This window comes from Oncorhynchus kisutch, linkage group LG11 (assembly GCF_002021735.2).
Source record: "Oncorhynchus kisutch isolate 150728-3 linkage group LG11, Okis_V2, whole genome shotgun sequence".
Taxonomy (NCBI): domain Eukaryota; kingdom Metazoa; phylum Chordata; class Actinopteri; order Salmoniformes; family Salmonidae; genus Oncorhynchus; species Oncorhynchus kisutch.
Window position 1 is genome coordinate 47289123 of NC_034184.2, and position 26562 is coordinate 47315684.

Sequence of the window (26562 nt, forward strand, 5' to 3'; positions counted from 1 at the left end):
ACTATTTCTAAATAGGGCTTCTATGTGGCGCAGCGGTCTAAGGCACTGCATCTCAGTGCTAGAGGCGTCACTACAGACCCTGGTTTGATTCCAGGCTGTATCACAACCGGCCGTGATTGGGAGTCCCATAGGGCTGCACACAATTGTCCCAGCATCATCCGGGTTTGGCCATCATTGTAAATAATAATTTGTTTTTAATTGACTTGCCTAGTTAAATTTTTAATATCCGGAACACTTGATTTGGACTGACCACCTGCAAGGAGTCTCTGCACCACGCACTTATTCACGCGCACACCCACACAGATACACTCATCCACACCCCTAGAACATGACCTTTTGGTTTTTTAACAATTGTTTGGATACGTTTCAACACTTAGGCCATATACATTTAATTAACTGTTTAACAGAAATGTTTTTTGTTTGAAAAGTGAGGCACGCAATCAAATATTATATTACTATAGCAACTGTAGCCCAATAATGGACTAACGTTACTCCTTGTAGTCCAAAGACCTTACATGTTCTGTTAGCACATTAGCTCTGGTAGCCAAAACAGCCAAAAACTTCTAAACGTGAATCAATTTTCAATTTTGGTACGGTTCTAGAAACATAAAACCCTCTTCTTCCTTATCACATCAAAATAATTTTACAAATGCAAAATACACACTTACTGTACAGTGTTTTAACACATTTTTCAGTGACAACTCTTTTGTGGCGTCCATCTTCCGTTTACTAACAGGTAGATATGGAATTAGCAAAGGTACGCCTCTGTTTTCTGTTAAAAAAAGCACTGCAACATGGAAATACGGCTGTGTGGGAGAGCCTCTTGGAGAGGCTAAAAGAGGCATAGTTCAGTCATAAATCAGAGAAGTTGTTTCTCTCTTTACTAGAAGCTCGAGGACATTATTTAAAAAACATCTAATCGTGCAATTTCTCAGTACAACTGATTTGTAAGAGGTGAAGACGTGCATCCTTTAAATATTTAATTAAATCTAGATAGCCTTAGTGTCAAAAACGTAAACCTAGCTTGATGGTGGTTCTATGTTCAAACAACCGCCCCAGAAGCTGTCTGGGATTTTCATGTTACGTGTGAGAAAGTGCACTAGTGGGGTTATACCATGCCTGACCGTTTCCCCAAGGCCTTTAATAGTGTATGCCATGGATACACTATTAAAAGCCTTGGGAAAACAGTCAGGCATAGGTATAACCCCACTAGTTTGTTCTTCAACATCTCATAATAAATGGTAAACATAGTCAACACAGTGATAGCTAATTTGAATCCCACTGGTTTCTGCTAAGGTATTCTGATGAATTTGTGAGATACATTATGTAATTTCCCATTCTTTCAATTCGCCAGAATTTGAAAAAAAAAAAGGAATGCCATGCGAACAACAGAGCAGGAGGTATAAAATTAAAATGGATGAGTGGATCAACAGAGCAACTGATTCAGAGGTTAGTTGACCGATCATAATGGAACAGCCATGGGGTTAGTTATAATGCAAGTCAAATATTTATGTCGTCGGCTGTACTTCACTCCACAATAATATTCTGCTGGGGAAACTGGTGTGAACTCAAATCACAGCATACAAAACCTAGTAAAAAAAAGTATGAGCTGCATCAATGCAGTTACTGTAAAGAAATCAAGAACGACTGATTTGGCATTGGTCAATCACCCCCCCCCCCCACCCCGTCTCTTCATTGTTTGTTCCATACCCACAATACATTTTTTTTTTCAATGGCTAGGACGGGACATTACTGTTACTACAAGCCTCTATTTTTGACCTTCCTCTACCTTGACTCTACTTATTTTTTTGAGATTTTCCCCGCTTTCCTGTTGGGCTCGTAGGGTGTCCGTAGGATGCTCGGCGAATCCTCCATAACGCGGACCAGCAGGTTATCAATGTAGTCTTCCAGTTCACGGATATGGGCGTCCTTCTTTTTCACCACCTCCTTCTGCTTGATGAGCTCGCGCACCACCTCGTCAAAAGACAAGTTGCTATAGGAGGCCACGCTCGGCTGCTTTGTCTCCTGCGGGGGGCAAACCACAGCCATTGTGATGAATTCAACCATGATAGCACCATTTACAAATACCTCAGTAAAAGTATACTACTCCAAATGATACCCATTTGAGAGCAAATGGGTATCATAGCTAGATGGTAAAAATAGACAAAGCAAAAGGTCAAATCGGTGCTAAAGAGTATCTAAAGCAAGACTGAAGGTAGGCCAGGCCAGGGAATCCCACGTATTATGGCAGATAGACTAATTGCCTAATTAAAGGTGTTTGAATAATGTCACAAACTATGTCATTACTGCACGTGCTTATCTCTTCTACCCTGGTGGCAATCAGGACTAATTGAGGGCCTGTGATAAGATGTCACTCCAAAAGGTGTGTTGGCATTGTCAATGCTATTTCATTTCAGGTGCTCGATTTGTTCAAGTCAATGGTATTTAAATCAGAAAACGATAGATGGCTCGAACAATCAGTAATGGAATGGATTTGACGTTTTTAGTGTCAGTTCTGGGGAAATAAACGTGTCAACTCTCGTTCCCTATTTAAATCTTAAACCACGTGTCCTCCTCCAAAAACCAGCAACGACTGAGACCTTGACCAGCTGGTGGACAAGAGCATCACATTAAGATTAAACTCCCTAGAAAACAGCAATAAAAGATTAGAAATGGGACGTTTTCGTTCCCGGGGGAAACAGCAGAGTGCATATTTCGGGAACAAAGGATCAGGCCAATAAACACGAAAACAAAGATGCAACCAAACTATTTTGGTTTAGTTTTTTTTTTTCTTTAGAGGAAAAACTGTCTGTGTAGGCTGTGCCTCTCTCATTACAGGGGGGACAAGAGGAGCTGCAATCATTTTTAATGAGGTGCCACGTTATCGCTTCAACAATGGACATCCTCCCCCAGGCAGATACAGCGGCAAAGCCATCAACCTGTTTAAAATACTTCACTTATCAGTCTCCTCTCCTCCCCGTTCCCAAATCAAGCTGCCATCGCTGTGCGGTGTCTACGATGTGAAGAAGTGACGGACTATATTTACCTGTATACTATATATATCTCTTCCTAGTATGAGAAACAAAGATAAACCAGAATGTGAGGGTCCCATCACTAGAGTCTATGTCCAAACAATTCAAGACTATGGTGGGGATCACACTAAGCAGCCTGCACCTTTATTTCCATTCATTTTCAATAGTGTGGACATGCTAGGTGTCCTGCATTCCTCCATCGTAGGTAAGCTTCAAGTTATTTTGTCAGCGTTCTGGCAGGCCAAAGTCGAAAGTAACTCCGCAATATGCCTCTTGTTTTCGGTCAGAGAAAAATGTGATTGGGGGTTTAGCGACTGCTTACTCGGGAACTGAATATGCTTTTAGAAACAAAACAGGGAAAATATACTAAGAAAAAGGCCTTTTGCACTTCCAGTCATCAGGACAACCAATTTAGCAGATATTTTCCTAACATGAATCAAGTTACAAGCTCAGTTTAACTATACTGTATGAGCAACGGCATCCAATTCACACACACCAAAGAGCCCCAGATATTATATAAAGCTACACAGCCAGAAGCTGTAGTGGCTGATGACAGATGCCTAGAAATGACCATGAACTAGCTAAGCGAAGACAATTTTTCTGCGATCAGTAGTGAGAAGTAGATAAGGCGAGCACACTTGGCATTCTCCAGTTGTCTCATTACTACATCTAATGAGGTCTACTTTGAGAATTTAAAAGCTCTGTTCTTTGAACTCTCTCACTATCCTTCCCCTCCTGTCTCACTGGTTTATTAGCAAGGGCCTGAAAGCAGAGGAAATGGAACTGCCAGTTAATTTCTGCTAGGCTCTGCAATAGAGAGTATGGAAGGGCACATGTGGCTAAGATAACTCCTCAACACCCACAATGAGAGGTGAGGAAAGCCATTATCAGAATCCCGGTTTCTCATTTCAACATCACTTTGGACTTGGCTCTCTTACCATGTTAAACTAATTCAGGAGTGTAATTGCCAGCAACTACTAGAATTATGCACCAGCAGAGCATGTTTTGTGCTTTTTATTTTTGGGGGGAGGGGGAGTGACAAAACTAAGGTGGCAAATAAACCCCCTCATCAATCCAATGACAATTTCACACATATTTATCCCTACATAGTGCTCCAATTATGGTACCAGTACGATATAATATAACTTTACCTGACCTTAGAGAGACCGAAACTTCACACGGTTTTAAATGATGAGCCAATCAGAGATGATGGCCGTTGTTTTCAGCTGTTAATTAGTTAAATTACACTCATCGTGAAGTGTAAAAGACAGAAGAGACAACAGCTCAGAGATCAACCTCACAAACTGCAATGTCATGTAAGATCAGTGAGAGCTACTCAATTAAAAGTCGGTGGTGTTCTGAAACTAGGCCCATGCTTTTTGACGTTCTCCCCCCCTTTATTTTTCCCCCATGGTCTTTATGAAAGGGTTATTCATACCAATGTAAACCTTGTTTGAGATTGAAATCACTAAAAGTGTGTACGGTGAGCTCTTACATTTTTCTTGCCATGTTTCTCTCGCGCCTTCCGGATGTCTTCATTGCTGGTGGGCTTTTTATCACTGCAAAACATACAAGAATAAGGAATTACAAAAATCATAAAAAAATAAAAAAAAATCATGTTTACCAACACGGTTAAACCACCCTGTATCATCTTGCCTTAAACCTAAATGACCACAAAACGGTAGTGTACGATGGTAGCTGTAAAGACGATGGACTAGCGCCTACAGTGCGATAGGCATAAGAGGTTAATTGTGTGACAGATCTCAGTGTGGCTAAGAGGGGTCTGTTATCAAGCGGAGCTTCTCTTAAAGCTACACTCCTTAACAGAAGCAATAACAAAGCATTCTCACCGCCCCTGTTTCACAAAAAAAAGCTAAGGGACCGGGGTGAAGAAACGTAACCACTCAAATTCATAGACAAGGTTATGGATACAAAGACTGACCATCCCATGATATCACAATTATAGTTTTAACAAATAATGTGGCTATACAGTGTTTCTCCACATTTCATTTGTTTACAAACATTGGAATAAATCAAGCATTTATTTTGGGTTCTGATGGGGTAAGTCTTCTAATATTTGAAACTACTCTAAGGGATCTGAAATACTGTGCAATACATGTGCATCTGGGTCGTGTTCATTAAAGCACACAATTGAAAGCGTTGGAAAATGTTTTTCAATGGAAAATGAAAAGGTCAGTTTCCTATTGGCTAAGCCCAGGTAGTACCCACATGTTTCAGTAAGTTTTTTTTGCCGTTTTATGCCTAATGAACATGACCCTGGCTTAGATACCAAACATAGTTGTGTTGACGTGGAAAGCTTTACCTTGCTTTGTAGTGTGAGCTGAAGGGGTTGGTTGGTTGGTTGTCGCCCTGAGACTCACTGTTGAAGGGATTGGGCGAGCGCAGGTCTCCAGAGCTGCCCGAACGGCCCCCGTCGGTCTTGCGTCCCTCCTTCTTCCCGGTCACACGTTCAAGTAGGCTGACCTTCTCCTTCTTCTCCTTCTCCTTCTTCTCCCCTTGGTCCCACAGCTGGCCCTGCTCCACCTCAAATGGGTTGCGGTTGCGAGGAAGGGTGGCGTACTTCTGCGGCAGGCCATCGCTGATATCAGTAAAAGGGTCACAGTGTTCCTCTGTGTTCTGGTAGCCTTGCACCTCACTCTGGGAGCGCCTGTGAGGGGCGGCACCACTCCCTTTCTCTAAGAAACACAACAAACAAAATAACTGATATTTTTATAGAAATAATACTAATCACACAAAAAAATAATGTCTCCTTAGGGGTACTAATATATATATATATATATATATATATATATATATATATATACACATACATTTTTATTTTATTTGATTACTATTTTATACATTTGTAGAATAATAATGAAGACATGAAAACTACAAAATAACACATATGGAATCATGTAGTAACCAAAAAAGGTATTAAACTAATCTAAATATATTTGATATTTTAGAGATTGTTCAAAGTAGCCATGCTTTGCCTTGATGACAGCTTTGCAAACTCTTGGTCTGACAGAGCTCTAGATCCTTACAGAAGGACCACCATCTCTGCAGCACTCCACCAATCAGGCCTTTATGGAAGAGTGGCCAGAAGGAAGCCACTCATCAGTAAAAGGCACATGACAGCCCGCATGGAGTTTCCCCAAAGGACTCTCAGACCATGAGAAACAAGATTATCTGGTCTGATGAAACCAAGATTGAACTCTTTGGCCTGAATACCAAGCATCACGTCTGGAAGAAACCAGGCACCATCCCTACCGTGAAGCATGGTGGTGGCAGCATCATGATGTGGGGATGTTTTTCACTGGCAGAGACTGAGAGACTAGTCAGGATCGAGGGAAAAATTAACGGAGCAGTACAAAGTACAAAGAACCTTGATGAAAACCTTCACCAGAGTGCTCAGGACCTCAGACTGGGGTGAAGGTTCACCTTCCAACAGGACAACGACCCTAAGCACACAGCCAAAACAAGACAGGAGTGTCTTTGGGACAAGTCTCTGAATGTCCTTGAGTGGCCCAGCCAGAGCCCGGACTTGAAACCGATCAAACAAATCTGGAGAGACCTGAAAATAGCTGTGCAATGACACTCCCAATCCAACCTGACAGAGCTTGAGAGGATCTGCAAGCTGTAGCATCATTACCAAGAAGACTTGTGGTTGTAATCACTGCCAAAGGTGCTTCAACAAAGTACTGAGTCAAGTGTGTGAATACTTATGTGTATGTAATATCATAAAAAAAAATAAAAAAATGCTACATTTGCAAAAATGTATTTTATGTCATTATGGAGTATTGTATGTAGTAGATTGTTGAGGGGAAACAAATATTGAATTCATTTTATAATAAGGTTGTAACGTAACAAAATAGGCCTAACACTAGAAGAAGCTGCTGTCCTTACCCAGCTCCTCGATTGAGTTCATAGAGTCCAGCTTGGGGCGGAAGTGGGTGCCAATGAGGTCGGACATGGAGTGGGCAGCGGAAAGCTTATGGGAGCCGGCCAGTAAGGGTCTCTTGATCTTGGGCTCTGGCTGGGGCTGATGGTCTGGAGCACTGGGCTGGCGAAGGGTCTCCGAGTCACACATGGCGGAGCGGGGCAGGATGGCTGAGGAGGTGTCGGAGAAGCCACCATCGTGCTTGCGACCCTTCAGCTTGTCCTTGAGTTTAGTGAAGGGCGAGCGGGGCTTGTCCTTTACGGAAAGGTCGAACATGCTGGCCGTCATGTTGTTCCTCATGAACTGGATGCTGACCTGGATCTTCCCTCTCTCCTTCCTCTTCTTCCCTGGCCTGGAGTCCAAAGAGTACCAGCTGAAAGAAGGACATAGGGATAATTACTAGACAGGTAATTGTTGTTAGTGGCACATTAAAATGAATACAGGAATATAAGATGAAAACATCAAAGAAAACATCAGGTGTCTTAATGGGTGGTAAAACGTCACAAATTCAAGTTAAAGCTATTTGTTTTTGTTCTGAGATCATTTAGGTTTGTTATAGCAACAGGGGTGGTTACATATTCATCCTTTTAAAAATGTATGAATTATGAACATGTTCAGACCTTTTTCCACATGGAAATATTGGTGTAAGTTATTATTATTTATTTTTTTTATCAGTGGAAAATATAGGCCTATTAATTAATTCATCTAAATTCTAGGCTTTGTTTATGAAATGTTAGCTCAAAAATGGGCTAAAGTGATATGCTCTATCGACTGAGGTAAAAACTATCAGTAAACGTACAACACAGAAATCTGAGAGTACTACCTAAGTGAGTTGAGACATTTCATTTTGAAGAAATTATTAGAAAAGTGGGGATCAAAAAACTGTTCGAGTCTGACATTTCCCTGAGGAAGAGTAACAACTTGTGTATTCAATAAATTATTAGGGTAAAATGTCTGTGGTGGAAGTCCCCAATTTCACCTCACATAAATCCACAGGCGACGTCACTTGAAGCTTTTCGTCTCCCTGTGAATACATATTATACGAGGGATAAACATAATTCCCTGCTAACTGTGATGGTCTGAATCGTGAAAAGAATGTTGAATAATATGGTTCATCAAGGCCATTCTGCTACTCTGCTCCTGTTTATTTAACCTCGGCCTTTTCTGCTGGAAGTAATACGATTGATGCCTTCGCTGTGAGAAAAAGGGGTGACATTTGCACAAATCTGGCCTTTGTTCAGAACTGCTACGACAAGCAATTGGGAAATTACAAAGGCAATGGTGCAGGATAACCATGCAACTCATACATGCTAATGAGAATGCTGGCTTCTCCATAGCCTAGGTCTAGCCCAGTGGTCACCAACCATTGTGGTGAGATCACTTTTTAAGTCAAAATGCAGGCTGAGGTCTAAGCGCTCAGATAAAAAAAAAAAAAAAAACATGACTTAAAAAACATAAGCCTATGCAACATTAACCAATTAAAAACAGCTCTGTAGCAATGATGTGTGTGCAATAGGCAATAGGCCCAATACATTATCAATGCATATTGTCTATGCTTGAATTCCCTGCCAATGGCATTGCAATGTTGTCTTCTCAGACAATTGTATCATTATATTTTAAAACTTGAAGTATATGATCACACTTGGTACTAGATAACTTGCTGCATTACTTGTGAGGCATAGCTGAGTGAGCATGAATTGAAATAATTATGCAGGTGCCTGCATCTGATGGTCAAACTCAGCGGAGGGAGACTGACCAAAAATAAGACAATGTCTTCCAGCTGATGGCGGAGTTTGTACCTTCAGACACATGAAATGGTTCAAAATGGAGACACTTCGACTACCCCACAGAGGCCAGCTGAATCAAGTGCACCTACTACAAACAGCGTGAAAACAAATCTAAAAACACTTAAGGCTTTATCAAAGACAGGCAAAAACTGCTTCTCCAATAGAAATCCCCGATCACACTTGAGGCAACGTCATGGAGACGGTGGCTAGCTAAACATGTCATCGGATCCAAACGGTCGTTTCCTGCCGAACTGCGCATGTGTAGGCTGTCAAATCAAAAAGGCACTCCTTCAATATAAAGTTGTTTAAGACAAACATTAAAATGTGTCAGTTTGTCACGATCACAAGGTTGGAGTAATAACATGCTAAACTACTTAAGAAATAAGCTCGAATCTAGGTTGTGCCTTTAGATTTCGGAGAAATTAAAAACTAAGGATGAATTTTGCACTTCTCATTGACTTCTCGAGACCCGGCCTGGTCTATTTGGTCTGTTTCACAAGCGTTACCGGAAGTCTGACGAAGTTGCGCTTCTGGGTTTAGAAACTCTGTGGTTTATTATTGGGTTTTTTATAGAAATTGTTGGCGATCAACTAGGAATGCTTTGGATATCGACCAGTAGACCGCGATTGACCGGTTTGTGACCACTGGTCTGGCCTTTTTAAACCAATGGTTTGTCGACTGCAACAATGTAGAACTGGGAACAAAGCTCACTCAAAATACAAAGTCAACATTTAAACCACCTCTCAAACAGCAGGTGCTCTGGTAAATTCCACAATTCCTCAATGAGCACAACCTCTGTCTGTTCAAGCTATAGGCTACTTCTGTCATTGGAAAAGTGGACAGGCGTGATGTATTTTTGCCCTAAACTGTGGCTAAAGAACCTCTAAGGCAAGGGCCTCTTGGTCAAGCTAGCCTTATTCACATAGTGTGCTCTGTCCTTCGGAGCACGATCTAGGAGCCACAGCATGCTGCTGAGGGGGCCAGCCCTGTACTTCACATGGGTGTCAAGGCCAAGATAAACCTCCCTCTGCCTGGAACCACAATACTCCCACTCTACCAAGACCTCTGAGAAACTCCTCACAATCAACACAGGTGTGCGATAATTAGGGGCTGCCTACCTCAATGTCTAGATGGGGAGGAGAGTCTGTGTCAGCTTGAAAATACAGTTGACGGACACAGCTAGTTAGCAAATTGGGACTGCTCCAGTATTTGGATATGGCAGCACAAGAGTGGGCCTTGGGCTCATTCTAGTTGAGTCAGTTGTGTAGGATGACTAAATACTGGTACATTGACATCTCCACAACAGCTCTGTACTTGAATGACTGCAAACCCTGGAGGTGCATCAGCTCCGGCACCTTAAATAAATACTCCCATCAACGGTTGCTTATGACACATCGCAATTCTCCCCAACTAATGGGTGAAGAGGAAGTGTGCTAATGTTTGCATGATGAAATGTACCAATGGCTAATTGACACCAGATCCTCTTATGTTCCTGTTCCTCTGAGCAGAATGGAGGCTTACTCATCATGTAGCCTAGGCCTAGCTAACTACAACACATTGTGCCATAGTTATTCTACACAGCCAAAAATAACTTTAAATAGCGCAACTGGATTGGGTGGAGCTGGTGTAGTGTTTTTTCCATACATCCACACCACTGGAAAAATATATATCATTTGAGTCAGAATTAGAAACAAGACATGTTTGGCCAGTTCCACCACATTCAGTTAGCATAGGCTAATACCCAAAAAAGCACAACATAATGTTTAGCCTATGCCATGTCCATAAATTACAGTTTACCATCTCAATTCCAGTATAAGGCAAGAATAAGCAAGGACAGTATTGCCATTTGTTGATTGTGTGATTGCTGGAATTGAGGTGGAACAGTTTGCTGCTATTAGACAGGAAAGATAATCTGATGGCCTGCTGACTGCTGTTCTCGCTGGACTAGTTCACCACCTACAAAGGCTGCACCCAGTCAACTCAATTACAACATGAATGGCAGTCTATTCTCAAAAGACTAACCTCTTGATTCATTGTTCGGTGTCAACAAAGCACATCTTTTAACTAGCACAATGGCATAGCCTGTGTCACAACAAGACAGATGTACAGGTAACTAGGGGTGAAACAGGTCACCAAACCCAGTTTAGTACGTATTGCTTTTTGGGGGTTTCGGTACAGAGGGAAAAATAAACACCAACAGTTACTGTAGTTAATTTTGGTTAATTTGAGAAAATACAAAACGTTAGTATTCCCGATTCCATAAATGATCATGAGTCATATAATGACCGGTGAGAGCACAATCAGAATACCAACACTTTGTAGTTTCTTAAATGAAAACACACGATTACTCAGCAACACTAAAATAAAGTGCAATATGCGTGTGAAATCAATGTGTAATCATGGCTCAGACATCGTATAGGCCTGTGGTATGACGTTTTCTTACAAAGATGAAAAATATGTGCACTTGTGTGTGACTCATAAAGGGGGCGTGTCTGCAGCACAGTATCTCTCATCTCCCACTCTGGGGTAATGTGATGGGCCGTCATTGAGTACCTTTGCGTAGCACTGGAGGCCCATCCATTTGTAGTAATGCAGATGGATGCAAATGCACCATTGCTTATTTAGAGCGGGTCCTACCTGTTTGCTGAAAATTGGTGCGAGAGGGCGAAGTTCGTAATGGGGGCATATCCGCGGCTATAAACATGCCTATCGCTCTTGTAATTTATTTGGCACTGTCAGAATCAGCTGCGAAGGGCTGCTTGAATGCAGAGGGAAGAAAAAGTTGAGATGTTTTTTTGCGTTTCCGTCTTGCTCAGGTGGTGGGAACACTATGGTGATGTGGACATAAATTTGCCAACATGTTTGAGGTGTTGGCAGCTGCATAGGCTATTTTCGTTGAGCAGTGGCGACATAGTACTGTTAACTCTTTGTCCATCGCTGTTGTAATCTACTGGATAGCCAAAATGTTCCCAAACTGGAGATTTAAACGATGGATAATTTTCCTGGTTTATCGACCCCATCCTACAGGGCCCGGTTTCCCGATAGCGATGGAATGTAGGCTTACGAGTGTTTACACATCGTTTCTACAACGGCCGACATGCGTTTCCCAGTGCGTCGTTGTGGCCTGTGTCAATACAGATAGGATCAAAATAAATTCAGCACTGCTCTCTGATCAGCGTTCTCCCTTTCCAATCTTACCATAACATTATAATTATTCCACAATAGTGACGACAAATCAGCTCCTAGAGAGCTATTATCACCTATGGCTACAAATATTGAGGTAGGGTATTCTAATTCTTACCCCAGCTAACTAGGGGTCACAACCTGATATGAAAATGGGTTTGTGGGATAATTTTTTTATTTTTAATGCTGTTTTATAAATGAAATATTATATACTGAACAAAAATATAAACTCAACATGCAAAAACTAAAGATTTGACTGAGTTACGGTTCATATAAGGAATTCAGTCAATTCAAATGAAATCATTAGGCCCTAATCTATGGATTTCACATGACTGGGCAGGTGCCATTCCCCACCCACTGGAGAGCCAGACCCAGCTAATCAGAATTAGTATTTCCCCCACAAAAGGGCTTAATTACATACAGAAATACTCCTCAGTCCGTTTTTTTTATTTAAAAAAGGCACACGTAGCCTACATATCAATACATACACACAAACTATCTAGGTCAAACAGGGGAGAGGTGTTGTGCCGCGAGGTGTTGCTTGCTCTGTTCTTTCAAACCAGGTTTGCTGTTTATTTGAGCCATATGAGATGGAACGGAGTTACACACAATTGCTCTATAAAAACACTGTACGCTTTCTTGAATTTGTTCTGGATTTGGGGACTGTGAAAAGACCCCTGGTGGCATGTCTGGTGGGGTAAGTGTGTAAGTTGACTATGCAAACATTGGGATTTTCAACACAAGTGATGCAGTCTCCTCAACTCTTAGCCAAGAGAGACTGTCATGCACAGTATTTATAATCAGCCCTCTGAATATAATGAAGCGCAAGATGTGCCGCTCTGTTCTGGGCCAGCTGCAGCTTAACTAGGTCTTTCCTTGCAGCACTCGACCACAATCAAAATAAGAAAACTAGAGCCTGCAGAACTTGCTTTTTGGAGTGTGGTGTCAAAAAGCAGTTTCAACTGTTCTGCCTGCGGCAGTTCACAGGACGTAGTAACTTGTCCCGGACATTCTGATTTCGACTCTCTACTGCAACTACTGTCTCTAACTCTGAATGCTCAACTAAAAAAAGCCAACTGACATTTACTCACAAGGTGCTGACCTGTTGCACCCTCTACAACCAATGTGATTATAATTTGACCCTGCTGGTCATCTATGAACGTTTGAACATCTTGGCCATGTACTGTTATAATGTCAACCCAGCACAGCCAGAAGAGGACTGGCCACCACTCAGAGCCTGGTTCCTCTATTTGGTTTCTTCCTAGGTTCCTGCCTTTCTAGGGAGTTTTTTCTAGCCACTGTGCTACTACATCTGCATTGCTTGCTGTTTGGGGTTGAAGGCTGGGTTTCGGTATAGTACTTTAACATTGGCTGATTTAAAAAGAGCTTTATAAATACATATGATTGATCTCTTTACTACGGACAGACCTCTCCCCATCTTTACAAACTTTGAATGTAAACTCAGCAAAAAAAAGAAACACCCTCTCATTGTCAACTGTGTTTATTTTCAGCAAACTTAACCTGTATATATTTGTATGAACATAAGATTCAACAACTGAGATATAAACTGAACAAGTTCCACAGACATGTGACTAACATAAATTTAATAATGTGTCCCTGAACAAAGGGGGGGTCAAAATCAAAAGTCAGTATCTGGTGTGGCCACCAGCTGCATTAAGTACTGCAGTGCATCTCCTCCTCATAGACTGCACCAGATTTGCCAGTTCTTGCTGTGAGATGTTACCCCACTCTTGTACCAGTTCCCGGACATTTCTGGAGGGAATGGCCCTAGCCCTCACCCTCTGATCCAACAGGTACCAGACGTGCTCACTGGGATTGAGATCCAGGCTCTTCGCTGGCCATGGCAGGACACTGACATTCCTGTCTTGCAGGAACTCAGCCATACTGCTCTTTCTGTGCGTGGTGGCATTGTCATGCTGGAGGGTCATGTCAGGATGAGCCTGCAGGAAGGGTAACCACATGAGGGAGAAGGGTGTCTTCCCTGTAACGCACATCGTTTAGATTGCCTGCAATCACAACAAGCTCAGTCCGATGATGCTGTGACACACCACCCCAGACCACACCATGACGGACCCTCCACAATGATCCCGCTCCAGAGTACAGGCCTCAGTGTAACACTCATTCCTTCACCGATAAATGCAAATCTGATCATCACCCCTGGTGAGACAAAACCGCGACTCGTCAATGAAGAGCACTTTTTGCCAATCCTGTCTGGTCCAGCGACGGTGGGTTTGTGCCCAAAGGCGACGTTGTTGTCTGTCATGCCTGCCTTACAACAGGCCTACAAGCCCTCAGTCCAGCCTCTCTCAGCCTATTGCGGACAGTCTGAGCACTGATGGAGGGATTGTGCATTCCTGGTGTAACTCGGGAAGATGTGCTGTTCGGATGTACCGATCCTGTGCAGGTGTTGTTACACGTGGTCTGCCACTGCGAGGACGATCAGATGTCCGTCCTGTAGCGCTGGCTTAGGCATCTCACAGTACGGACTTTGCAATTTATTGCCCTGGTCACAACTGCAGTCCTCATGCCTCATTGCAGCATGCCTAAAGCATGTTCACGCAGATGAGCAGGACCCTGGGCATCTTTCTTTTGGTGTTTTTCAGAGTCAGTAGAAAAGCCTCTTTAGTGTCCTAAGTTTTCATAACTGTGACCTTAATTGCCAACCATCTGTAAGCTGTTAGTGTCTTAACGACTGTTCCACAGGTGCATGTTCATGAATTGTTTATGGTTCTTTGAACAAGCATGGGAAACAGTGTTTAAACCCTTTACAACGAAGATCTGTGAAGTTATGGATTTTTACAAATTATCTTTGAAAGACAGGGTTCTGAAAAAGGGACTTTCCTTTTTTGCTGAGTTTATATGTCTTGACAATGACAGTTTACAATCTAAGGTGACGCCAAGTAACTTAGTCTACTTAACCTGTTCAACAGCCACACCATTCTTTAACAGATTCAGATGTCTAGAATTTAGGGATATTTGTAACACATACAACGCCCTTAGTTTTAAACATGTTCATGACCAGTTTATTACTGGCCACCATTCCAAAACAGATTGCAACTCTTTGTTAAGGGTTTCAGTGACTTCATTAGCTGTGGTTGCTGATGCGTACAGTATATGGTTGAATCAGCATACATGGACACACATGCCTTGTGAGATGCCAGAGACCTGCTCTGCGGTACACCACACTTTACATGTTTAACATTAGAGAAGCTATCATGAAAGAAAAACCTTTGAGTTCTATTAGATAGATAGCTCTGAATCCACAATATGGAAGAGATTGAAAAGCCATAACACACGTTTTTTTTCAACAGCAGGTTATGGTCAATAATATCAAAAGGCTGCACTGAAATCTAACAGTACAGCTCCCACAATCTTTTTGTTATCAATTTCTTTCAACCAATCATCAGTATCATTTGTGTCAATACAGTACATGTTGAGTGCCCTTCTCTATTTGGGCTCCCGAGTGGTGCAGCGGTCTAAGGCACTGCATCTCAGTGCTAGAGGCGTCACTACTGACCCTCGTTCGATTCCAGGCTGGATCACAACCGGCCGTGATTTGGAGTCCCATAGGGCAGTGCACAATTTGCCCAGCGTCTTCCAGGTTAGGGTTTGGCCGGGGGTAGGCCGTAATTGTAAATAAGAATTTGTTCTTAATTGACTTGCCTAGTTAAATAAAAGGTTAAATCAATTTTGTTTTAAAATTAACACACTGAAACTCTGTTAATTTGTGTACAGAGAAATGCCAGCTAAGAGCTGGCAGCAAGCTGATAGGCCAACCAGTAAAGGCTGCTTTACCACTCTTGGGTAGCGGAATGACTTTGGCTTCCCTCCAGGCCGGTGGACAAAGACTTTCCTGTAGGCTCAGATTAAATATATGACAGATAGGAGTGGCTATAGAGTCAGCTACCATCCTCAGTAGCTTTGCATCTAAGTTGATAACAATAATTTTCCACTTCTCCCACACTAACTTTATAAAATTCTAACTTAAAATGCTTTACTTTTATTATTCGTTTTTCTGTGCATGAATACGATAGCTCACTGTTCATTGTTGGCATTTCCTGCCTAAGTTTGCCCACTTTGCCAAATAAGTCATCATTAAAATAAATTGGCAACATCAAATGGTTTTGTGATGAATAAGCCATCTGATTCAATGAAAGATGGAGTTGAATTTGTCTTTCTGCCCATAGTTGAATGTAAATTACATGTAAAGTGATCTTGGCTTCATAATACAGTGTCTTCTTTTTGTTGAGTTTAGTCACATAATATCTAAATTTGCAATAAGTCAGCCAGTCAGATGTGCAGCCAGACTTATTAGTAAACACCTTTTGCCCCATCTCTTTCAACCATAAAGTTGTTCAATTCCTCATCAATCCATGTTACCTTAAAAGTACCAACAGTCAGTTTCTTAATAGGTGCATGTTTATTAATAATTGGAAGAAGCAATTTCATAAATTCATTAAGGGCAGCATCTGGAGACTCCATATTAATCACATCAGACCAACAAAAATGTTTTACATCATCCACAGAAGAGTCACAGCAAAATCTTTTGCATGATCTCTAATACACTTTTTAGGCCCAGCTTTTGGAACTTTGGCTTTCGTGGATATAGCCACTATACTTTTTTCCAAGATGGCGTAGCAGTCGGGACGTCTTGTTTGTCTTGTCCCGTGTATATATCTTTTTCTTAAAAAATATATAGACTTCTCAAAAAAATAAAGGGAACACTAAAATAACACATCCGAGATCTGAATGGAATATTCTTATTAAATACTTTTTTCTTTACATATTTGAATGTGCTGACAACAAAATCACACAAAAAGTATCAATGGAAATCAAATTTATCAACCCATGGAGGTCTGGATTTGGAGTCACACTCAAAATTAAAGTGGAAAACCACACTACAGGCTGATCCAACATTGATGTAATGTCCTTAAAACAAGTCAAAATGAGGCTCAGTAGTGTGTGTGGCCTCCACGTGCCTGTATGACCTCCCTACAATGCCTGGGCATGTTCCTGATGAGGTGGCGGATGGTCTCCTAGACCTGGACTAAAGCATCTGCCAACTCCTGGACAGTCTGTGGTGCAACGTGGCGTTGGTGGATGGAGCGTGACATGATGTCCCAGATGTGCTCAATTGGATTCAGGTCTGGGGAACGGGCGGGCCAGTCCATAGCATCAATGCCTTCCTCTTGCAGGAACTGCTGACACACTTCAGCCACATGAGACTAGCATTGTCTTGCATTAGGAGGAACCCAGGGCCTACCGCACCAGCATATGGTCTCACAAGGGGTCTGAGGATCTCATATCGGTACCTAATGGCAGTCAGGCTACCTCTGGCGAGCACATGGAAATGCCACCCCACACCATGACTGACCCACTGCCAAACGGATGTTGCAGGCAGCAGAACCTTCTCTACCGCGTCTCCAGACTCGGTCACGTGCTCAGTGTGAACCTGCTTTCATCTGTGAAGAGCACAGGGCGCCAGTGGCGAATTTGCCAATCGTGGTGTTCTCTGGCAAATGCCAACGTCCTGCACGGTGTTTGGCTGTAAGCACAATCCCCACCTGTGGACGTCGGGCCCTCATACCACCCTCATGGAGTCTGTTTCTGACCGTTTGAGCAGACACATGCACAGTTTTGGCCTGCTGGAGGTCATTTTGCAGGGCTCTGGCAGTGCTCCTCTTGCTCCTCCTTGCACAAAGCCGGAGGTAGCGGTCCCGCTGCTGGGTTGTTGCCCTCCTACGTCCTCCTCCACGTCTCCTGATGTACTGGCCTGTCTCCTGGTAGTGCCTCCATGCTCTGGACACTACGCTGACAGACACAGCAAACCTTCTTGCCACAGCTCGCATTGATGTACCATCCTGGATGAGCTGCACTACCTGAGCCACTTGTGTGGGTTGTAGACTCCGTCTCATGCTACCACTAGAGTGAAAGCAACGCCAGCATTCAAAAGTGACCAAAACATCAGCCAGGAAGCATAGGAACTGAGAAGTGGTCTGTGGTCACCACCTGCAGAACCACTCCTTTATTGGGGGTGTCTTGCTAATTGCCTATAATTTCCACCTGTTGTCTATTCCATTTGCACAACAGCATGTGAAATTTATTGTCAATCAGTGTTGCTTCCTAAGTGGACAGTTTGATTTCACAGAAGTGTGATTGACTTGGAGTTACATTGTGTTGTTTAAGTGTTCCCTTTATTTTTTTGAGCAGTGTATATACGAAATATATACAATCTCAATTTACATCTATGGACGGAACATACTCTCCTGCAACCCACCTCGCCCAATGTGGTACAGATCTGCAATTTTTTACACTTTTTAGAACCGGAACCCCATCAGTGGCGAGCCAGCTAATTAGCTGGTAGTCAGTTAGCCACTACTAGCGGTGATCACCGTTAACAAAGACATCAACCAGCCTCAGCCCAGTCAATTCCTGCCAGTCTACACACCGTGATATCAACTCAGAGCATATTGGACTGCTTTTTCTCTACCACATCTCCAGATTCCTACCACAAGCTCTGAACCTTTACACCGGATCATCGCAGCAAGCTAGCAGCTATCCAAGTGGCTACTCCTGGCTAACGTCTCTGTCCCGAAGCAAGCATCAGTTAGCTCCAGGCATGCTCCAGGCTAGGACCATCTCCCGGCTAGCCGAAGAGGTCCATCAGACAATTCTTGGGCTACAATACCTATTTTGCCTGGACCCTTTTACTGCAGACACGGAGCCCCGCCAATCGAACACAACTGGTCTGCCGACGTAACCATCCGAGGGGGTTTCAACAGGCTCTCCCTTTGCGAAGTCCCCCGAAGGCCCATCTGCTAGCCCCGGCCCGCTAGCTGTCCGAATCGCCGTGTCTCCAGCTCGCCTAGCTACACACTGGACCATATGATCCCTCGGCTACACATGCCTCTACCTAATGTCAATATGCCTTGTCTATTGCTGTTTTGGCTAGTGATTATTGACCTATTTCACTGTAGAGCCTCCAGCCCTGCTAAATATTCCTTAGCTAGCCCTTTTGTTCCAACCCCCACACATGTAGTGACCTCACCTGGCTTAATCAATTAAATGTATTTATTTATAAAGCCCTTCTTACATCAGCTGATGTCACAAATTGCTGTACAGAAACCCAGCCTAAAACCTCAAACAGCAAGCAATGCAGGTGTAGAAGCAGGGTGGCTAGGAAAAACTCCCTAGAAAGGCCAGAACCTAGGAAGAAACCTAGAGAGGAACCAGGCTATGAGGGGTGACCAGCTTCAATGGTGCCTAAAGAGAAAAAACCTCTCTCATCTGTTCTGTCATACTAGCCAAGCCTGTGCCCAAAAAATTGGAGCTTCTACTCTTAAAAATCCACCTTTCCAGAAACAAGTCTCTCACCGTTGCCGCTTGTTATAGACCCCCTTCAGCCCCCAGCTGTGCCCTGGACACCATTTGTGAAATGATTGCCCCCCTGTCAATATTCAGAGTTCATACAGTAAGGTGACCTAAACTGCTTAACACCCCGACTGTCCTACAATCTAAGCAAGATGCCTTCAATCTCACACAAATGATCAAGGAACCTACCAGGTAAAACCCGAAATCTGTAACCATGGGCACCCTCATAGATATCATCCTGACCAACTTGCCCTCTAAATACACCTCTGCTGTCGCGGTCATCCCGTCTTCAAAGGGGGAGACACTAGAGACCCAAACTGTTAGACCTATATTCCATCCTGCCCAGCCTTTCTAAAATCTTCAAAAGCCAAGTTAACAAACAGTTCACCGACCATTTCGAATCCCACCGTACCTTCTCCATTATGCAATCTGGTTTCCGAGCTGGTCATGGGTGCACCTCAGCCACGCTCAAGGTCCCAAACGATATCATAACCGCCATCAATAAAAGACAGTACTGTGCAGCCGTCTTCATCGTCTTCTCGGGCCCACTCTTTTCTCTTTTTCTCTATATATATATCAATGATGTCGCTCTTGCTGCTGGTGATTCTCTGATCCACCTCTACGCAGACGACACCATTCTGTATACATCTGGCCCTTCTTTGGACACTGTGCTAACATACCTCCAAAATGAACTTCAATGCCATACAACACTCCTTCTGAGTCCTCCAACTGCTTTTAAATGCAAGTAAAACTAAGTGCATGCTCTTCAACCGATTGCTGATCGCACCCTCCCGCCCGACTAGCATCACTACTCTGGACGGTTCTGACTTAGAATATGTGGACAACTACAAATACCAAGGTGTCTGGTTAGACTGTAAACTCTTCTTCCAGACTCACATTAAGCATCATCAATACAAAATTAAATCTAGAATTGAATCTAGAATTTCGCAACAAAGCCTCCTTCACAAATGCTGCCAAACATACCCTCGTAAAACTGACTATCCTACCGATCCTCGACGATGTAATTTACAAAATAGCCTGACACTCTACTCAGCATATTGGATGTAGTCTATCACAGTGCAATCCGTTTTGTCACCAAAGCCCCATATACTACTGCGACCTGTATGCCCTTGTCGGCTGGCCCTCTCTACATATTTGTGGCCAAACACACTGGCTCCGGGTAATCTATAAATCTATGCTACGTAAAGCCCCACCTTAGCTCACTGGTCACCATAGCAACACCCACCCATAGCACACGCTCCAGCAGGTATATTTCACTGGTCACCCCCAAAGCCAACACTTCCTTTCGCTGCCTTTCCTTCCAGTTCTCTGCTGCCCATGACTGGAAAGAATTGCAAAAATCACTGAAGCTGGAGTCTTAAATCTCCCTCTCTAACTTCAAGCATCAGCTGTCAGAGCAGCTTACCGATCACTGTACCTGTACACAGCCAATCTGTAAATAGCATACGCAACTACCTCATCCCCATATTGTTACGTAACCTCTTGCTCTTTTGCACCCCAGGGTGAACAAACTTGCACATCATCATCTGCACATGTATCACTCCAGTGTTAATGCTAAATTGTAATTATTTCATCTCCATGGTCTATCTATTGCCTTACCTCCCTACTCTTCTACATTTGCACACACTGTACATAGATTTTTATATTGTGATATTGACTGTACGTTTGTTTATGTGTAACTCTGTTGTTGTTTTTGTCGCACTGCTTTGCTTTATCTTGGCATGGTCGCAGTTTAAATGAGAACTTGTTCTCAACTGGCCTACCTGGTTAAATAAAGGTAAAATACAATTTTAAAAAATAAGATATTGTGATCACTGCATCCAATGGATATGGATACAGCTTTAGAACAAAGTTCTACAGTATTAGTAAAAATGTGATTGATACATGTGGATTATCTTGTTCCTGTAGTGTTTGTAAACACCCTGGTAGGTTGAATGATATTTAATCTGCTTATTCATATACCACACCTGTTAGGTGGATGGATCATGTTGGCAAAAGACAAAATGCTCACTAACAGGAATGTAAATCCATTTGTGCAAAATATTTTAGAGAGGGCCTCCTGAGTGGTGCAGCGGTATAAGACACTGCATCGCAGTGCTCGAGGCGTCACAACAGACCAGGGTTCAATCTGGCCGCGACCGGGAGACCCATGAGGCGGCGCACAATTGACCCAGTGCCGTCCGGGTTAGGGGAGGGTTTGGCCGGGATGTCCTTGTCCTTTCGCGCTCTAGCGACATCTGTGGCGGGCCGGGCGCATGCATGCTGACACGGTCACCAGTTGCATGGTGCTGCCTCCGACACATTGCTGCGGCTGGCTTCCGGGTTAAGCGAGCAGTGTGTCAAAAAGCAGTGTGACTTGGCAGGGTCGTGTTTTGGAGAGTGCATGGCTCTCGACCATCACCTCTCCCGAGTCCGTACAGGAGTTGCAGCGATAGGACAAGACTAACTACCACTGAAGAAATGGTAGTTAAAAAAAAAAGTAAAAATACCATTAAAACTTATGGTACGCTTATTCAGTGCTCTTGACCGCATTAAAAACAAATATCAAAGCAGGTTGGATGTGACAGGGGAGATGAGGAGCGCACTGTCAACCTCGCCCCCTGACTTTGAGAAGATACGACGCGACAAGCATCAAGCACACCCATCGCGTTAGTGGCGGTGAGATAAGACAAGCAATGTCAGACTAATTTGAAAATGACTGTCATAGCCCCACATTAAAAGTATATGATTGTGAATAGAGAATACAAATCAATAATACTGTTAGAATGTTTTCCAATTGACTGCCACATGTAAACGTTTGCAATGCTGAGCACAGACACATCATTGGTGATTAGGGACAGTTTTTCCAAACCATCAAATGATTTAGGCTAGTCTACCCAAACCTCAATCATGTTCCAAATTATTTCTGCAGGTTAGTCCTGTGACATTGAACAAGACAGTTCTGCAAATCCAACCTACTTCTTCCTGTTGGCAGTTCCTTAAACATCAAACACAGAACTAGAAAACCAAAGGCTTAGCATTGTCCGTTGTGACTAGGGATGCTTTACAGCCTATGTGTTTATACATGTGGGTTTGAAAGCAGAGAAGGCAAATTTCCTATTTAACAGTTGGACAAAAAGTTATATTGTATTTGGCTTAATGTTCTGAAACTTCCTTGAAAGGCAGCAAAAACATTATTTAGTTAGATTAGTTTGGTGATACTTACTCAGTTTTCCTTCTCTCCTTGTTATCAAAAATCTCATTGAGATTGATGGTACTCTGGCCCAGGAATTTATCCATTCCCACCAGGGACCTGTGCATCACGATGAAGCATAGTTCGTAGATTTCTGGGTTGCCCTCCAGAAGCAGACCTGGCAGCTCAAAGGAGGCTTCTTCTCTCCACACTGGGCTAAGTGTTTTCTCTGCCACAGATGTCGAGTACTTCTCCTTTCCCAGCTGAATGATAGTGTAGGCATCGTTGGTGCCATTCTTACTCTTAGCTTGTAGGTCAGTTGCTTGAAGAACAGTGGCTTGGACATGAGTCGGGAACCACTTTTGGGACTGCTCTACTAGTGACATGATCAGCTCTGTTTATGTGTGGTTAGCAAAACAAATGTATGTGGAGGTGAATTGACCTTAACGTGATAACAGAGCATGCAAACAGTAACAACTTATTTCTTAGTACATGATGTTCATGTAGATTGGTGATTTGTAGGCAAAGACAACTTAAAGTGCTTATTGGTCATATATTTTTTATATGTACAGCTAGTAGCACATCTCAATAGTTAGCAACTAACTAATTACTTCAGTCCATTTTACACACTTGTCTTTTGTGATTATCATATCACAAATGTCCAAGCCACTGTTGTTAAGCAAGTCACCTGAAAGCAACATGGGGGAGAAGAGTACATTGTAAGCAGTTGTGCAGGTTGACTAACGTTAGTTACCTAACGTATGTAATACAGATGTGCTATCTATGATTCAAGTTCAGCAGGCCAACTAACGAACAAGCTAAACAGCTGACACCAATAACCATTGCTAGTTTGCCTGAAGGATTAGCTAGCTATTTAGCTATACAGCAAAAATAGCGTGTTTTTCAGTAATGTTGCCTTTGTCATATTGTGACAGACCAATCGTTATTCTTATACAATAATAACGTGTTGCAAAGTAGTAGCATTGATTACTAGCCGTACAGTAGATTGGACAGCTGATTATGTTAGCTAACTAAACAAGCTTGCTCAATACTGTACCTCGTCATTTTCTCCAAACTTGCGACATTTTGCCATCATGTAAATCCATTCGATTGTTTAACATATTTCACAAATAAACTTCAAAATTATTTATTGGAGGTAGATTTCGTGATTTTACAGCCTGCTAGTTGTACCAACCAAAAACTCTAATTTCCTTGTTAGCCAACTACATCCGCAACAGTCACAGGTGAAAGTTCAAGCTCCTCCTCTGTTGCCGTAGAAACAAACGGGGTGCAGGAACATGTTCATATTTGTACATGCCATAGGTTGATTTCTATTTATTTAATTAGGCGAGTCAGTTAAAAATACATTATTATTTACTATGACTGCGGGGAAAAAACAGACAACGCGATGCCAATTTTGCGCAGCCCTTTGGGGCTCACGGCCAGATGTGATGCAGCCTGGATTCGAACCAGGAACTGTAGTGACACTGAAGTGCAGTGCCTTAGACTACTGTGCCACTAGGTACATAGCCACTAGGTACAGAAAGGAGCCAAGACTGTGGAAGAGGAATGTGCCTTTTCGAAAAAGCAGGAAACATATGTCCATGTGGTTCTAATGTAGGTGATAACAGTTTTCTCGATTTGGAGAGTTGGTGCATGCCGAAAATGGAAAATGCATGAAAAAGTGTTTCATTAGAGTGGTGAATCCAATCACATCGTAACTAACAGTAATGAATTAAAACAAGGAAGTAATAATGAAACAATGAAAAGTATGTGTCTATGATTTACAGCCCCAAATATCTGGTTTCCACTAGTTATCACAGCCACAAAGTCATAACCCCCCTGCCTTCTACAATTTCTCAGATGATGAACTTTACCCTAACCTCAACCCTAACCTTAACCACACGGCTGAATGTATTTCTAATCCTAAAATTAAATTAAGATTAAGGTTAGGATTAAGGTTTAAAATCAGATACATTTTAGAAAGCAGGGTTTATGACTTTGTGGCTGTGGTTGTGACGACCCAAATCTCTACAATGTGTGGTTGTTGACGACCACAAATAACAATAAGAGTTTCGACCCTGTGTTTATAAACATGGATATAGACTTTGTAACTTCTGCATGATGTTGTGGCACAGTTGATGCCACGCAGGACTACGGGCCATAAGGTTGCAAGTTCGCTGACCAACACAGACAAAGTCCCTCTCTCAGTCTGTTTCATAGCACTACGATCAGAGCCATCTGCAGACAATGATCAACTAGGGGAATAATCAGATTTTAAATATTTTGATGTCAAATTTATAATTATGTAAAATATATGCAACAAATGTTCCACCAACAGGTTTCTGTGCCAATGCAACACAAAACGAATAAACTAAATAAATCAATATCATGGTTTGCGTTTTCAACACCACAATAAATAGACTATGTCAATCTCGACAAACAGAAAATACATCCCTCTCTACCTTGAAGGCGTGGCTTGACAATCTCCAAATGTCATTAAACTTTTTGGTGTTTTGTAACAGATGTCTCTTTCCATTCATCAATTGACAACGGCACAGTTTGGATTGATTGATTGATTTTATGTGTCAGTAAAAAAAAAAAACATATACACACAAAGATTTTTTGTGACCAGGGTTGCACAATAAAGTCGGGGATTTATTTCCATTGTGGTCCCTATTTTTTCACATAAATACATATACATACACTACATTTCCAAAAGTATGTGGACATCTCATTCCAAAATCATGGGCATTAATATGGAATTGGTCCCCCCTCTACTGCTATAACAGCCTCCACTCTTCTGGGAAGGCTTTCTACTAGATGTTGGAACACTGTGGTGGGATTTGCTTCCATTCAGCCACAAGAGCAATAGTGAGGTCGAGCAGTCGGCGTTCCAATTCATCCCAAATGTTTTCGCTGGGGTTGAGGTCAGGTCTCTATGCAGGCCAGTCAAGGTCTTCCACACCGATCTCAACAAACCATTTCTGTATGGACCTCGCTTTGGCCGTGGGGATATTGTCATGCTGAAACAGGAAAGGGCCTTACCCAAACTGTTACTACAAAGTCGGAAGCACAGAATCGTCTAGAATGACGTTGTATGCTGTAGCATTAAGATTTCCCTTCACTGGGAAATCAGCCCCAGACCATTATTCCTCCTCCAAACTTTACAGTTGGCGCTATGCACTAGGGCAGGGAACTTTACACCACTCCAGCAGATGCTTGGAATTGTGCATGGTGATCTTAGGCTTGTGTCTCACGGGATACTAGGAGTGGTGGGTTGGAATCAGGTGCAGAGAGCAGGGTTCAGTATATCGTGATTTATTCTCCGGCCAAAAAACGGTCATGCCAACATACAGGGCGCATAGAACAGACCAGCCCAAACACAGGACCAAACAGTCCGGAGAATACACACATGAAAACCACATCCAACAGAGTAACAAAAAACAATCCCACACAAAACAAGGGCGGGACAAACTACTACATATAGGGAAGCTAATTAAAACTAAAATACACACAGGTGAAACTAATAAGACAAAACCAACAGACAACCGAAAAAGGGATCGGTAGCGGCTAGTAGGACGGTGACGACGACCGCCGAGCACCGCCCGAACAGGCAGGGGAGCCAACTTCGGCGGAAGTCGTGACAGTATTCCCCCCCCCCCCCCCCTGACGCGCAGCCACCGGCCTCGAGGATGACCCGGAGGACGAGGCGCCGGGCGATCCGGGTGGAAATCTCTCAGGAGAGAAGGGTCCAAAATGTCCCCCACCGGAACCCAGCATCTCTCCTCCGGACCGTACCCCTCCCAGTCCACGAGGTACTGTAGGCCCCCCATCCGGCGTCTCGAATCCAGAATGCAACAAACCGTGTATGCCGGGGACCCCTCGATGTCCAGAGGGGGCGGAGGGACCTCAGGCACTTCACCTTCTTGCAGGGGACCAGCCACCACCGGCCTGAGGAGAGATACATGAAACGAGGGGTTAATACGGTAATACCTAGGAAGTTGTAACCTGTAACACACCTCGTTTATT

General features: G+C 43.0%; 1 protein-coding gene across 1 annotated transcript; it reads right to left on the reverse strand.

Moving 5' to 3' along the window:
• Positions 1–1675: 1675 nt before the first annotated feature.
• rab11fip2 (RAB11 family interacting protein 2 (class I)) lies at positions 1676–23771 on the reverse strand. The gene is made up of 6 exons (XM_020494959.2): positions 23588–23771; positions 22564–23218; positions 6942–7348; positions 5356–5728; positions 4528–4591; positions 1676–2025 (listed from the first exon to the last, which is right to left on the reverse strand). Exons 2-6 carry the CDS (start codon positions 22914–22916, stop codon positions 1801–1803), a joined length of 1422 nt encoding a protein of 473 aa, XP_020350548.1. The 5' UTR covers positions 22917–23218; positions 23588–23771; the 3' UTR covers positions 1676–1800.
• Positions 23772–26562: the final 2791 nt, after the last annotated feature.